Here is a 14,259-nt window from a genome sequence, read left to right as displayed (position 1 = left end):
CATCTAGCTGGCTAGCTCTTCATGTCTTAGTCTAAACTGTACACTGAAAAATACAGAAAGGAGTGGGAATCAAACCCTGAAATCGAAGGCTGGTTGAAGCCGTTTATTGGAGATGATACACGGACATACTGCCTGTATTGTAAGGCTGATTTCTACGCCAAACTTAGTGATGTAAAAAAACGCATGACAACTCAAAACATACTCAAAAGGCAAAAGCCTTATAACAGTTCCACCCAAAACAAGCTGCCTGCCATTTATGGTTAAAAAAATTGACTGCAAAAAAGACTGAGACCACCGTGGCATTAGCTATCGCTGAACACTGTTCCATGCTGGCATGTGATCACATTGGGGAAGCATGTAGAGCTGCTTTCTCAGACTCCACTGCTGCTACCCACTTCAAAGTGCACAGAAATGATTAATGGTGTTCTAGCACCATACTTTCTGAAAAAGTTGCTCCCAGATGTGGGTGACTAGCGTTTCAGCCTCCTCCTCGATGAGTCCACAGATGTAAGTGTTTCTCAGTACCTGGGGGTTGTGATAAGGTACTTTAGTGACACCAAGCAGACAATTGTATCAACATTTCTGGGGCTTATTGAGTTGGAGGGAGGCGATGCCAAATCTATAGCCCCTGCTGTTGTGGCTTTCCTCGAAGTGTTGTCTTAAAAAAGAAACTCCTGGGGATAGGGACTGACAATGCCTCTGTTATGATGGGGATTAACAATGGGGTCCATAAAGTGCTGAAGGAGGAGTATGGCTTCACATATCTGGTTCTTATTCGCTGTGTGCGCCACTCTCTGCAGCTTGCTGTAAGTCATGCTTCCAATGACACCATCCCCTGTAGTGTGGAGTACTTGGTACGAGAGACTTATAACTGGTTTTCAGTGTCTCCAAAGCGCAGAGAGGCCTACATGGCCATATATGAGACTATCAACTGTGGGGAGAAACCTTTACAGATAACCAAGGTGTGTGCCACACGTTGGCTCTTCATTGAACCTGCGGTTTCATGCATTTTGGACCAGTGGGAGGAGCTTAGGCTGCATTTCGCAATCACCAAGTCCATGGCTGAGGTTTTATACTCCATGTAAAGTGATCCTCAAAACATTGTATCTGACTTTTTTGAAGTCAGTGCTGGTTGAGGAACAGTTAGCCATCAAGGCTTTTGAGGGAGAGCAAGTAGATCCTCTTAAGCTACTTGACAGCTTGGTTAGCCTGATCAAGTTTGTGAGCAGCAGGGTGCTGAATCCACTGGCAAATGTTGATGTACTCAAAGGGCCAATAGATGGATACATCAGTCCAAACCGTACCTTGGTGTTACGTTCCCCAGTTTATGTGTTGTAGTTTGTGTATTTGCATGTGTTTATTTCAGGAAAATGGCTTCCTGAAATCCCTCAAGCAGCTGATTGGTCGACTCCATGGCTAATTGGAGAGCTGACCCCGCCCCCTCGTCAAGACAGCTGTCTCCAATGACCCATTCCATCTGAAGATATATAAATGCCAGTGTTCTGTTCAGGAGAGAGAGAATTTTGCTGGAAGTAGATTTGCTAGAGAATTTTGTAGGAAAGAGATTTTGCTGGAGGTAGATTTGCAAGAGATTTTTCTGGGAGGTCATTGCAGAGATTTTGCTGAGAGTTGGTATGTTTTGTGAGTTTGTTGCTCAGATAGAGCTTATTTGATGTCCTTTGTTTCTTAGTTTGTTTGTGAAATTGTTTAATATTCTGTTTCATTTGTTCCCAAGGGGGAAGGGGAAGGCACCTAGGGAGTGCTTAGGCAAGAGGCCCACGGGCATACATATACCCGTAGCATATTCGCTGTCTAGGCACACTAGGTAAGACCTGGGCGGACCACCCCCTGTATTTTGGTTAGGGCACCAGGTGGTGCTAAATTAGGTAAGTAGTGGGTAGGCAGGTAAGATAGGAGAGGGGGGGGGCTTTGAGATTTACTTTCTTTGCTTTGGTTCCGTCCAGCCCCTTTTCCCCATATTACCGTGTGAAGGAATAATGTCCTTGTAAACGGTACCACATTCTGCCTGTTGTCATTCTTACTTGCATCTACAGTCCATACCTTTTTCACTTCACGGAGAGTTTAGTTGTAGCAGGGTGTTGCGTTCCCTCTTCATAGAGGCGTGCATAACACTTGGTTACCTTTTTGAGTCAAAGGCAACTGAGCTCCACCTTGCGCCTGAGGATGGAAACAATGCCCGAAAGCGGTGTGTAGCCTTCACCATTTCCCTCACTAATGAGTTGAGGATGAGACTGCCCGACAACATTTAAGAATTGCAGGACATGTCAGTTTTTAATGTGGAGGACACTAAAGCACAAGAGCCTTGGAGAAATAGAAAAAATAGCCAAGCTCCTTGCTGAACCTCAGTTGCTGAACCTGCCATAGAGAGCCTTGACCAAAATGACGATGACCCACTCTTTCTGTGAGCCAGCACAGTGTGTGTGTGTGTGTGTGTGTGTGGAGGGGAGTCTTGAAAAAAATAACCTGAATTAGGGCCAGACTAGTTACCATAATCTTCTCACATTGTCATTGACAGTTTTTTCTATTGTCACTTTTTGGTCCATTTAGATTGTTATAAAACAAATGTAAAAAATGTTATGGTTAAAAATGTTCATGTTTTACTGTGACTTGTTGTAGGCTCCTAAGTGTACCACAAGGTTAAAAACCAAACCAAATTAAGAAAACGAAACAAAAAAAATATTTTGGGTCACTTTTGCTGGTCCCAAGCCCGGATAAATGAGGGTTGGAATTGTGACGTAAAAAAACCCAAGAATCGACAGAAGAAAGTTCATTTGTAGTTCTAGACATATTTAGTGTGTTTTTTATTCACTTGTCTCTCCTACGACGTTATTCCTCTCTCCTACAGCGTCCATCACAATTATATGCACATGGCCGATTATGCAAATTAGGTGATGGCGTCATTTAGTGACTTCCAGGGACTTTTAGGACAGCCAATAGCTACTTTCCTTACTGAGGAGTTGGCAACACTGGTTTGGCCCTCCTAATTTGCCAGAATCTTACGTAATTATGGCATAACATTGAAGGTTGTTCAATGTAACAGGAATATTTAGACTAATGGATGCCACCCCTTAGATAAAATACGGAACTGTTCCGTATTTCACTGAAAGAATAAACGTCTTGTTTTCGAGATGATAGTTTCCGGATTCGACCATATTAATGGCCTAAGGCTCGTATTTCTATGTTTTTTTATGCTATAACTAAGTCTATGATTTGATAGAGCAGTCTTACTGAGTGGTGGTAGGCAGCAGCAGGCTCGTAAGCATTCATTCAAACAGCACTTTCGTGCGCTTTGCCAGCAGCTCTTCGTTGTGCGTCAAGCATTGCGCTGTTTATGACTTCAAGCCTATCAACTCCCGAGATGAGGCTGGTGTAACCAATGTGAAATGGCTATTTAGTTAGCGGGGTGCGCGCTAATAGCGTTTCAAACATCACTCGCTCTGAGACTTGGAGTGGTTGTTCCCCTTGCTCTGCATGGGTAACGCTACTTCGAGGGTGGCTGTTGTCGTTGTGTTCCTGGTTCGAGCCCAGGGAGGAGCGAGGAGTGGGACGGAAGTTACACTGGCAATACTAAAGTGCCTATAAGAACATCCAATAGTCAAAGGTTAATGAAATACAAATGGTATAGAGAGAAATAGTCCTATAATTCCTATAATAACTACAACCTAAAACTTCTTACCTGGGAATATTGAAGACTCATGTTAAAAGGAACCACCAGCTTTCATATGTTCTCATGTTCTGAGCGAGGAACTTAAATGTTAGCGTTTTTACATGGCACATATTGCACTTTTACTTTCTTCTCCAACACTTTGTTTTTGCATTATTTAAACCATATTGAACATGTTTCATTATTTATTTGAGACTAAATTGATTTTATTTATTAAGTTAAAATAAGTGTTCATTGTTCATTCAGACTTGTTGTAATTGTCATTATTACATATATATAAAAATCGGCCGATTAATCGGTATCGGCTTTTTTCGTCCTCCAATAATCGGTGTCAGTATCAGCGCTGGAAAATCATAATCGGTCGACCTCTACTGTGTAGTACCACTTATTATACACTAGCTATAGTCTAGGTTAAAGGTGTTTTTTTTTTCGACCAAGGCCATAGTACAAACAACAACAATATGTCACTTCATAGTAATTAAATGTAATCTATCAGTGGACTTGTCAATACATTTTCACACATAGCTCAAATAGTCCTATAACTGCTTGCACACCGAACATTGTTAACGTTGTTAGGGCCACCTAATATTGTTGACATTGTTAGGATCTACTTAACGTTGTCTTTGTCATCAAGCTAACTTTCTGAATTTGTGCTTTGTGTAGATGGACCTCTTCCACTGTCGTATTTGCTCCTTTTTGTTCCTCCACTGCGTCTGGCGTCTGCAGCTCTGTGGCAAGTTGTTCAGCGGAGAGACATAATGGACTATGGCTTGGTGGAGGAGTTTGTCACCACTGTGTTGGAGGTAGTTCCTAATCTGATGAGTTACAGAGAGCGAGTCCAACTCATCATGGGGCTGCGGGCACAGGTGAGAGATGGCATGGATGGAAAAGGAGAGGAGGGATGGGGTAGCACAGGGCGTATAATGCATACAGTCTCTTAACTTGCATGTGTAACTTATTGAATTTTCACTCTATCAGCTGGTTCTGGAGTTGTGTCGTACAGATCAGCTAGTCGACCCCGAGACCATCCAGCCACACCTGAACAGGATGAGGACCTGTATCATCACTCCTAGTAAAAATGAGGTGAGTGCTGCTACTCAGTGTACAATCATGACTGATAACTCTGCTGGTGGTATACATTGGCTAGTTAAATTGAGACTGTGTGTAATGCTTGCTGAAGACTCCTGATCCAGAGGTGGAGGCATCAAAATCCAACTTCCTGAAGCTGATTCAAAGCCTGCTGGAAGACCCGGTTAAGAGGGAACACTTTTTCCAGGTCGGTGTTGTCACTGACTGTGTAGCTGATAAGTTATTCAGAAAGACGTGGCGTTCTATCTTTCTTTCACTTGGAGTAGGTTAACATAAAATATTACTCAAAGCATGGACCATTTTCTTCTTGTTTACTTCTTAGACTGTTTTTCTAGAGGAATTTGGACCCAAGTATGAGTCCACACTGCAGAGTCTGGTGTGGGACTTCCTTTCTAGGCTGGAGAAGCTGCTTCCGACACCAACCCTTCATCAGGTACCATACTAACATGTTATTACCATCAGCCTACTTTCATGCATGTTTTTATACAAAACTATGCATGCATATGATAACTTTTGTCTAATGCTCTTTTAAAGTCATTCCTCTTTCCAATAGACTGCAGCATGGTTCCTACCGGACCACTCCGTTCTAGAGGAGTGCGTGCAGTCAGTGTGTCACCCTGAGCCATTGAAGACCCTTCTCCAGTACCACAAGCCATATAGACATCTGGACAACAATGGTAAGAGGTAGACTTAGAAAATTAAAAGAACGCTATCCATTGTATTTATGTTACGTGGAGCTTTTTTGTCGCTGTCGGAAGGAAACCTCTATCTCCAAAACAGATTATTTCAGAAAATTGAAAAAAATGCCATAATTTATCATTAACAAACATAAAATTATGAATCTTCAGAAGCTATTTAGAATACATTTTCTTAGTCCTAGAGTCATGAAATGTTCAGAGTACATAGAAGGGAGTTACTGCTTTCAATACATGTAAAAAGGGAGTTAAGGTTTTCATCCTTGTGAATGTCAAGACATTGATTTGTGTCCTAAAACTACAAAAGTAGGATCTGGGTTTGATATATAAAATTTCTAATGTTTGACTTGCATGTTTTGATATAGACTTGTGTTTTCTTGTCCTCACCTCTATCTTCGGGTGACAACCAAAGCTCGCTGTCACTCTCGCTCCTAGAAACAGTTGAAATCTTTGAAACAGAGATCAAGTCAGATCCTATGCAGGGGTTTATGAACATTCTAAGCTCTGCCTCATCTGTCAACGAGTCAGAAATGAACAGCCATTTTCACCAACCTCAAACTGACAGTAGGCTGAAAATCCAAAGAAACCCTCACAGCAGCCAACTGGAAGTACAGGAGAGTTCTAGCTTATCTACTTCCTGTCTGTTCCTTCAGCCCACAGTCCTGCTGCACAGACTTGACCTTGCTGATATGCCGTTACCTGTGTCCTCTCCAACATTGAGGATAAAGAGTGTACCTCAGTATTCTTTGACGCCTGACCCATCCTATATAATGGGGAAATCTAACAGAAGCAAGCGTGTCAAAATGTGCTCTTTATGTGGGAAGAATTTTATTGACACAGAAGATTTGATGGCACACATGAGATCTCACACTGAGCAGAGTCCTTACCAGTCTTTTGAAGAGCTTAACATGTCTACATCTTTTGAGGATGGGATAGAGATATCCCAGCCCCATGGCACTTCACCCCTGAGCCCAACAACCTCCGAAGTTTGTCCCACTCCAAGACTGTCCTCCAAATCCAGACAGTCCTCCAAATCCAGAACATGTCACGTGTGTCACAAGACTTTCTATACTGTATATTCAATGAGAAAGCACATGATTTTCAAACATGATCAGCTCATTTACCAGTGCCTTGACTGTGGAGAACAATTTGAGAGAAAGTTTCATTTAAGGGAACATAAGGCAGAGTGCCATCCCACTCTGTCATCCAAAGCCAGAACATGCCATTTGTGTAACAAGACTTTCGGCAGCCCATATTTAATGAGAAAGCACCTAAAATCCCAACATGATCAGCTCCCTTACCAGTGCCGCGATTGTGGAGAACATTTTAAGAGGAAATGTCATTTGAAGGAACATAAGAAAAACTGCCCACAATGTTTTCCTGCCTCAGCTGTGGAGAAAAGTTTGAGGAAAGGTGTAATTTGAAGGAGCATAAAAAAGTGTGCTTGGCAGTGAGAAAGCTCTTCTCTTGCTCTCTGTGCAAGAAGACCTTCATTGGAGCAAGGGGGTTGACCGCACACATGAGATCCCACGAGAAAAGGTCTAATTTGAAAGAACCTGAAGTGTGCTTAGCTGCAAAGAGGTGCCACTTTTGCTCGATGTGTAATAAAACATTCATTAAAGGACACGATTTGAAAGCACACTGGAGATCATGCACTTACCAGTGCACCCAGTGTTTGCAAAGCTTTGAACATCAGGAGAACTTACAGAAACATCTGCAGTATGCTCGTGAGGAGGCAGCTCAACTGGAAGAGGTTAACACGTTTACACCATCTTTTGAGGAGGAGATGGAGACATCCCAGCCCCACAACACTTCCAATGTTCGTTGCAATCAAAGATACTCTTTCAGAGCCAGAACATGCAGTCTGTGTCACAAGACTTTCAACAGTATAGCTTTAATGCGAACGCACCTGAATTCCAAACATGCTCAGCTCCCTTACCAATGCCTCTGCTGTGGAGAGAATTTCAAGAGGAAGATTAATTTCAAAGCACATAGGAAAGAGCGCCATCCCACTCCAAGTCTCCAACCCAAGGAGTCCGTCAAAGCCAGAACATGCCGCTTGTGTCACAATACTTTTGACAGTACATTTTTTATGAGAAAGCACCTCAAATCCCAACATGGCCAGCTCCCTTACCAGTGCCTGGGCTGTGGAGGAAATTTCATAAAGAACTCTCATTTGAGGGAGCATAAAAAAGAGTGCTTTCAGAGACCACAGCAAGACTTGAGGGAGTCAAATGAGGGAGTCGATCCAAACCAGCACCAAAGGGATGTTGATCCATCAGATAGCAGCAGCTCTCTGGCAACAAGGGAGAGTGAGACAGAGATTCCACAGTCCCACAGCTCTTTAAACCTTATAACCTCCGATACACCCCCCACTCAGGAACCCTATCTTTGTGAAATATGTGGTAAGGATTTCCTGATGCTGTTTCGAATGAAAGAACATATGAGAGCACACACAGGAGAGCGCCCTTTCCCTTGCCGAGACTGTGGCAAAGGTTTTAGCAGAAGGCGGAGTCTGAAACGCCATCGATTGATTCATACAGAAGGTCGGCCATTCCATTTGCATGCACTTTATGCAAGTTGAGCTATCTTACAAAAAAACACCTGCAAAGACATATGAAAAAACATTGTTTTAAAACAAAACATTTTAACGGTGTGTATGATGTGCAAAAGCTTTTTTTTTTTTTACAGTGAGTAGTCAGTTGAGTCCAGCTGTTGTGTGTACATTTTCCTATTTAAGTAACCCAGCCTGAGACCTGAAGACTTGGTTTTACAAGGTGATGGGCAGGCTTAAGCTCAGCAGGCTAACAGTCTTGTGGTGCACAGGAGACCTGGTCTCGAATCCAGTAAGTAACACCAGCAACCCCTTCTCACCAAATTTTTCTACTGAATTTACTTTTAGTACTGCAAATGACTTTTACTTTGACTCATTATTATGATGAATGTGTCGTTTTAGATTGTATTCCTCGTGGAGAATTGATAACATTACTGCCTCAGGTGTATATGTGTTCATCCTGTCCTACAAATCAATTACGCATCTTCTGTTTTATTAGTCATGCCACATGTAATTTTTTGTGGTGTAAAGTACTTAAGTAAAAATACTTTAAAGTAATACTTAAGTCTTTTTTAGGTATCTGTACTTTACTATTTATATTTTTTACCACTTTTACTTCACTACATTCCAAAAGAAAATAATGTACTTTTTACTCCATACATTTGCCCTGACACCCAAAAGCACTCGTTACATTTTAAATGCTTAACAGGACAGGAAAATGCCCCAATTCACACACTTATCTAGAGAACATCCCACCTGTCTATGAACTGGCGGACTCACTAAACACAAATGCTTCATTTGTAAATTATGTTTGATTGTACCCCTGCCTATGCGTCAAATAAATCTCCAAGAAATTCATGCTGCCTGGTTTGTTAACATAAGCACTTTTAAATGATTTTTACTTTCTTGATACTTAATTATATTTTAGAAATGACATTTTACCTTTGACACTTAAGTATATTTAAAACCAAATACTTTTAGACTTTTACCCAAGTAGTATTTTATTGGGTGACTTTTTACTTGAGTCATTTTCTATTAAGGTACCTTTTACTTTTACTCAAGTATGACAATTGTGTATTTTGTCCACCACTGGTAATTTTCTCTTGACTTGAATGTATTTACATGCAGAGAGAATGTTTTTTTTAAATGACTGTTTCAGTACATTTACTTCTCAGCATTGTACACTGCTCAAAAAAAATAAAGGGAACACTAAAATAACACATCCTAGATCTGAATGAATGAAATATTCTTATTAAATACTTTTTTCTTTACATAGTTGAATGTGCTGACAACAAAATCACACAAAAATTATCAATGGAAATCAAATTTATCAACCCATGGAGGTCTGGATTTGGAGTCACACTCAAAATTAAAGTGGAAAACCACACTACAGGCTGATCCAACTTTGATGTAATGTCCTTAAAACAAGTCAAAATGAGGCTCAGTAGTGTGTGTGGCCTCCACGTGCCTGTATGACCTCCCTACAACGCCTGGGCATGCTCCTGATGAGGTGGCAGATGGTCTCCTGAGGGATCTCCTCCCAGATCTGGACTAAAGCATCCGCCAACTCCTGGACAGTCTGTGGTGCAACGTGGCGTTAGTGGATGGAGCGAGACATGATGTCCCAGATGTGCTCAATTTGATTCAGGTCTGGGGAACGGGCGGGCCAGTCCATAGCATCAATGTCTTCCTCTTGCAGGAACTGCTGACACATTCCAGCCACATGAGGTCTAGCATTGTCTTGCATTAGGAGGAACCCAGGGCCAACCGTACCAGCATATGGTCTCACAAGGGGTCTGAGGATCTCATCTCGGTACCTAATGGCAGTCAGGCTACCTCTGGCGAGCACATGGAGGGCTGTGCGGCCCCCCCAAAGAAATACCACACCATGACTGACCCACCGCCAAACCGGTCATGCTGGAGGATGTTGCAGGCAGCAGAACGTTCTCCACGGCGTCTCCAGACTCTGTCACGTCTGTCACATGTGCTCAATGTGAACCTGCTTTCATCTGTGAAGAGCACAGGGCGCCAGTGGCAAATTTGCCAATCTTGGTGTTCTCTGGCAAATGCCAAACGTCCTGCACGGTGTTGGGCTGTAAGCACAACCCCCACCTGTGGACGTCGGGCCCTCATACCACCCTCATGGAGTCTGTTTCTGACCGTTTGAGCAGACACATGCACAATTGTGGCCTGCTGGAGGTCATTTTGCAGGGCTCTGGCAGTGCTCCTCCTGCTCCTCCTTGCACAAAGGCGGAGGTAGCGGTCCTGCTGCTGAGTTGTTGCCCTCCTACGGCCTCCTCCAGGTCTCCTGATGTACTGGCCTGTCTCCTGGTAGCGCCTCCATGCTCTGGACACTACGCTGACAGACACAGCAAACCTTGCCACAGCTCGCATTGATGTGCCATCCTGGCTGAGCTGCACTACCTGAGCCACTTGTGTGGGTTGTAGACTCCGTCTCATGCTACCACTAGAGTGAAAGCACCGCCAGCATTCAAAAGTGACCAAAACATCAGCCAGGAAGCATAGGAACTGAGAAGTGGTCTGTGGTCACCACCTGCAGAACCACTCCTTTATTGGGGGTGTCTTGCTAAATGCCTGTAATTTTCACCTGTTGTCTATTCCATTTGCACAACAGCATGTGAAGTTTATTGTCAATGAGTGTTGCTTCCTAAGTGGACAGTTTGATTTCATAGACGTGTGATTGACTTGGAGTTACATTGTGTTGTTTAAGTGTTCCCTTTATTTTTTTGAGCAGTGTAGTTTAGCCTTCAGCAACCCATTGTGAATAGAATTTACAAACTGCAATATGTGCCGAAGATTAATTGAAATAAACCCATTATTTTGTACACAATGGTCAATTTGGTTATCCCTCCATGTTATTTATTTTGTATGTGTACAAATTTAAAGATTTTCCACATAAATATCAGCAATAAGAGTGTGTGTATTCTTTGTGGTTTTGGATAGTATTGGTGCTACTGAGTTATTTCAATACAATGATGCAGTTGAGTCATTGTCCAAAAATGGACGGATTGTGGTTAAAAAAGCAGACAAAGGTGGCACTACAGTGGTGTAGGTTAAACGCATGTGACAGAAACCTGCCGTCAATTAGACAATGATGAATTCTACCAATCTCTTATCTTCAACCACACAGAGGACCTAAAAACTGAATTGAAAGGGATCCCCACAGAAGCTAAAGAGAATGGCTACATTTCAGACAATGAGTTCAAATTTATTTTCAATGGCAGTCCGTGTTTGGCTTCTTTTTTTTATCTTCTTCCGAAAGTCCACAAGAATCTTAAACCTCCCAGGCAGACCGGTCATTAGTGGTAATGAAAGTCTGACAGAGCCCATCTCCAAGTACATGGATTACTTTATTAAGCCTTTTCTGCTGTCACTCCCAATCTTCAAGACACCACTGATGTGTTGAACAAAATTAAGGAATTGAACAATATGCGTACAGCTTCCTTTTTTAGCCACCATGGATGTGGAGTCTCTATACGCCACCATTGAACATAAACACGGATTGGCAGCTATGCAGCATTTCTTGAGTAGTCAGCCTGAGACAGATGCCTCCCACAGAATTCATTGTCTCACTGACTGAATGGACTCAATCATAACATCTTTGTCTTTCAGGGCCGTATTTTTATTCAAGTCAAAAGGATGTGCCATGGGAGCATGCTACAGCCCTTCCTACACTGGTTTATACTTAGGTAAATTACTTCATTTTGAACCCTTCTAAAAACCAGTTCCTTGACCGGATTATATGGTGAGAATGCTATATTGATGTTTGTTCTGGTCTGGCTCAGAAGATGATCGCATTTCCTTTCACCAATACCTTAACAGCATTAACCCTCACATCAAACTAACTGGAGTACAGCAAGGATATCATTCATTTTGTTGGACCTTGACATCAGTAATAATGACAAAAGTTTGTTTGCACACATCAATCTTCAGGAAGCCTACAGATGGGAATACCATTCTGAGGGCAAACGGCTTCCACCCCAAAAGGCTAAAGTGAACATTCCATATAACCAATTCCAAAGAGTCCGCATAATTTGCGATCAAGAAACAGACTATACGGTGTTAAATCTGCTGAATTGGTGAATCGCTTCTTGAATCGGAGCTACAGCGCTCAGGTCCTGAAAGATGCAGGCATAAGGACCGGACGACTTGACAGAGAGAACTTGTTGTGAAGGGGAGTGCCTCGGGATGCACCAGAGAGAGTGTACTTTGTTACAAAATACAGCACTGAAGCAGAGAACATAAAACATAATCATTAAAAAGAATTGGGGAATCATCCAATGTGATACACTACTACGCAAAGTCTTCCCCGAGCCACCATCTTTAAGAGATGTCTGACCCTAAATAACAAATTAGTCCACACCATGGCAACCTAGCCTCCCTACAAGCTATGGTTATTGATCATGTTCCAGCCTCAATTAGAAAAGTAAGTACCCTGGTTTAAATGAAGATAAGGATTTCCTCACCTTTCCTGTAGGGTCGTGAGAGATCCCTTTGCTGTCATCTAGTGGACAGTTTGCACTATTGCACACAGCTATGTTAAGACTGTTTTGGCCCATGTTTGCTGTGCTCTAGTGTACTATAAAATAGATGGCTCTCCTATTCTTAACACTTTGCCCAGACATATTCAAGGTTAGAACTGCCTTTCTAAAAAAAAAAGAAAGAAGTTTGATCACGTTTTATGTTCATTAGTCACTTATAAAGACTACAGGACGTTACTTATTTCGAAGGATTTCAACAACAAAAACCTGTGAGGTTTGTAGGGCTTTATTTGAATAGAAATAGAGGATTAGGTAACAGAATAAAGTGGCGTAGAGGTCCTTTGACGGAACGTGTGGAGGTGAAGGAAGCACGGAGAGGTCAGAGATAACCGTACTCGTGAACTGGGCTAAGGAACAGAAGTTGGTTTTTTGAGAAATTGCCATCAGTGCGTGCTCTGCAAGCAATGTAGCGGATGAAGGCGCTGCAAGAGCGTGGTGAACGGATAGATGTGATTATAGACAGTGAGGAAGAAGGAGAAGAGCCAAGTGTAGTGGGAAGATGTGTGTTGAGGAAAAATGGAGCCAGACATGATAAAGTCTGTGGACCAGTAGGAGTGACATTTTTGGTGAAAGTGGACCCTTGCCTTTTGGTGGATCCATTTGTGGTTTCTGGGTGGATGAGAAAGGAGTTTGGTTCAGTTGAATCAGTGACGGTAACCTGTAGTGGACTTGTGATATTTGTTTTGTGTTTCTTCTGACCAGAGGGAGAAGGCGCTCCGTGTCACACAACTTGGGTGATCTGTTCGATCTTTTTCTTGCTTTGCTTTTAGGAACGGGGTACCATTAAGTGATTTCTAGGGTAGGGTTAATTATAGAGGTGGAGCAATTGAAGTTGAGAATTCCAGAGGTTCATAGGAGTCATTGTCAGTCCTTTTGAGTTTTGAGTCAGAGTCTCCACGACAGTCATGTTAGGATATATCAGTTATCCTTTTTGAGCGTTTGTGTAGAATTCAGTGCTGTTTCAGGTGCAACGTTTATGGTCATGGCGCAGCAGTGTGTAGGAGGGTGATTCCAAGATGTGGGAAGTGTGCAGGAAGGCATGGAAGAGAGGATTGTGTAGTTTCGGTGGATAAAGCGTGTCAACTGTAGGGGTGCCCATGCTGCTGGGGATCGGAAGTGTCTGGGGCGAGAGAGGCAGGTTGAAGTGGCCAGAGTCAGAGTAGTGCTGAAGGTTTCGCATGCTGAGGCAATGAAGAAAGTAGAGGAGGATGGGTCAAGGGTGAGGGATCCTTTTTTTTTTTTTTTTTTTTTAAATTCACCTTTATTTAACCAGGTAGGCTAGTTGAGAACAAGTTCTCATTTACAACTTAGAGGATCCCAGTGAGCAGTATATTTGTGTCAGGACTGAGGGAGTTATTTATGCTTCAGTAATGTTTGCTTCTTAGCATTCATAGCAATGGTTATCAACTGTACTGCAGAAATGGAATGTAAATCACAGAAAATAGAAGTGGTGGCAGCTGTAGAGAAGTATTTGGGCATACCAGATTTGAGTTACAGGGTGTGTTGAAGGATGGTGTCCTGTCCTCCCAGGCTGTTGGCATGGTGCAGGAGCAGATAGTGTCAAAGTAGTGGAATGTGGTAGTGGGTTTTTAATGAGTGTACGTGGCAGCTGGGGAGAAGTAACTTGGTGTACAACATTTTACTGCAGAAAATGTAATGGCGTGGTGATTTGTA

The 14,259-nt window shown here is 42.5% G+C and overlaps 2 protein-coding genes across 2 annotated transcripts; both read left to right on the top strand.

The window, feature by feature from the left end:
* Positions 1-5,944: 5,944 nt before the first annotated feature.
* LOC135559463 (zinc finger protein 658B-like) lies at positions 5,945-6,989 on the top strand. Its single transcript, XM_065008023.1, has one exon. The coding sequence runs from the start codon at positions 5,946-5,948 to the stop codon at positions 6,891-6,893; it is 948 nt and encodes a 315-aa protein (XP_064864095.1). The 5' UTR covers position 5,945; the 3' UTR covers positions 6,894-6,989.
* On the top strand, positions 6,898-8,881 carry LOC135563954 (zinc finger protein 596-like). Its single transcript, XM_065008022.1, has one exon. The coding sequence runs from the start codon at positions 6,989-6,991 to the stop codon at positions 8,051-8,053; it is 1,065 nt and encodes a 354-aa protein (XP_064864094.1). The 5' UTR covers positions 6,898-6,988; the 3' UTR covers positions 8,054-8,881.
* Positions 8,882-14,259: the final 5,378 nt, after the last annotated feature.

Source organism: Oncorhynchus nerka, linkage group LG23 (genome assembly GCF_034236695.1).
Source record: "Oncorhynchus nerka isolate Pitt River linkage group LG23, Oner_Uvic_2.0, whole genome shotgun sequence".
Taxonomy (NCBI): domain Eukaryota; kingdom Metazoa; phylum Chordata; class Actinopteri; order Salmoniformes; family Salmonidae; genus Oncorhynchus; species Oncorhynchus nerka.
Note: the sequence above shows the minus strand (reverse complement) of the source record. Positions and strands in the feature narration are given on the sequence as shown.

What these genes read in the sequence shown, in the direction of transcription:
- LOC135559463 (XM_065008023.1), top strand. Translation starts at nt 5,946, where the DNA reads ATGCAGGGGTTTATGAACATTCTAAGCTCTGCCTCATCTGTCAACGAG.
- LOC135563954 (XM_065008022.1), top strand. Translation starts at nt 6,989, where the DNA reads ATGAGATCCCACGAGAAAAGGTCTAATTTGAAAGAACCTGAAGTGTGC.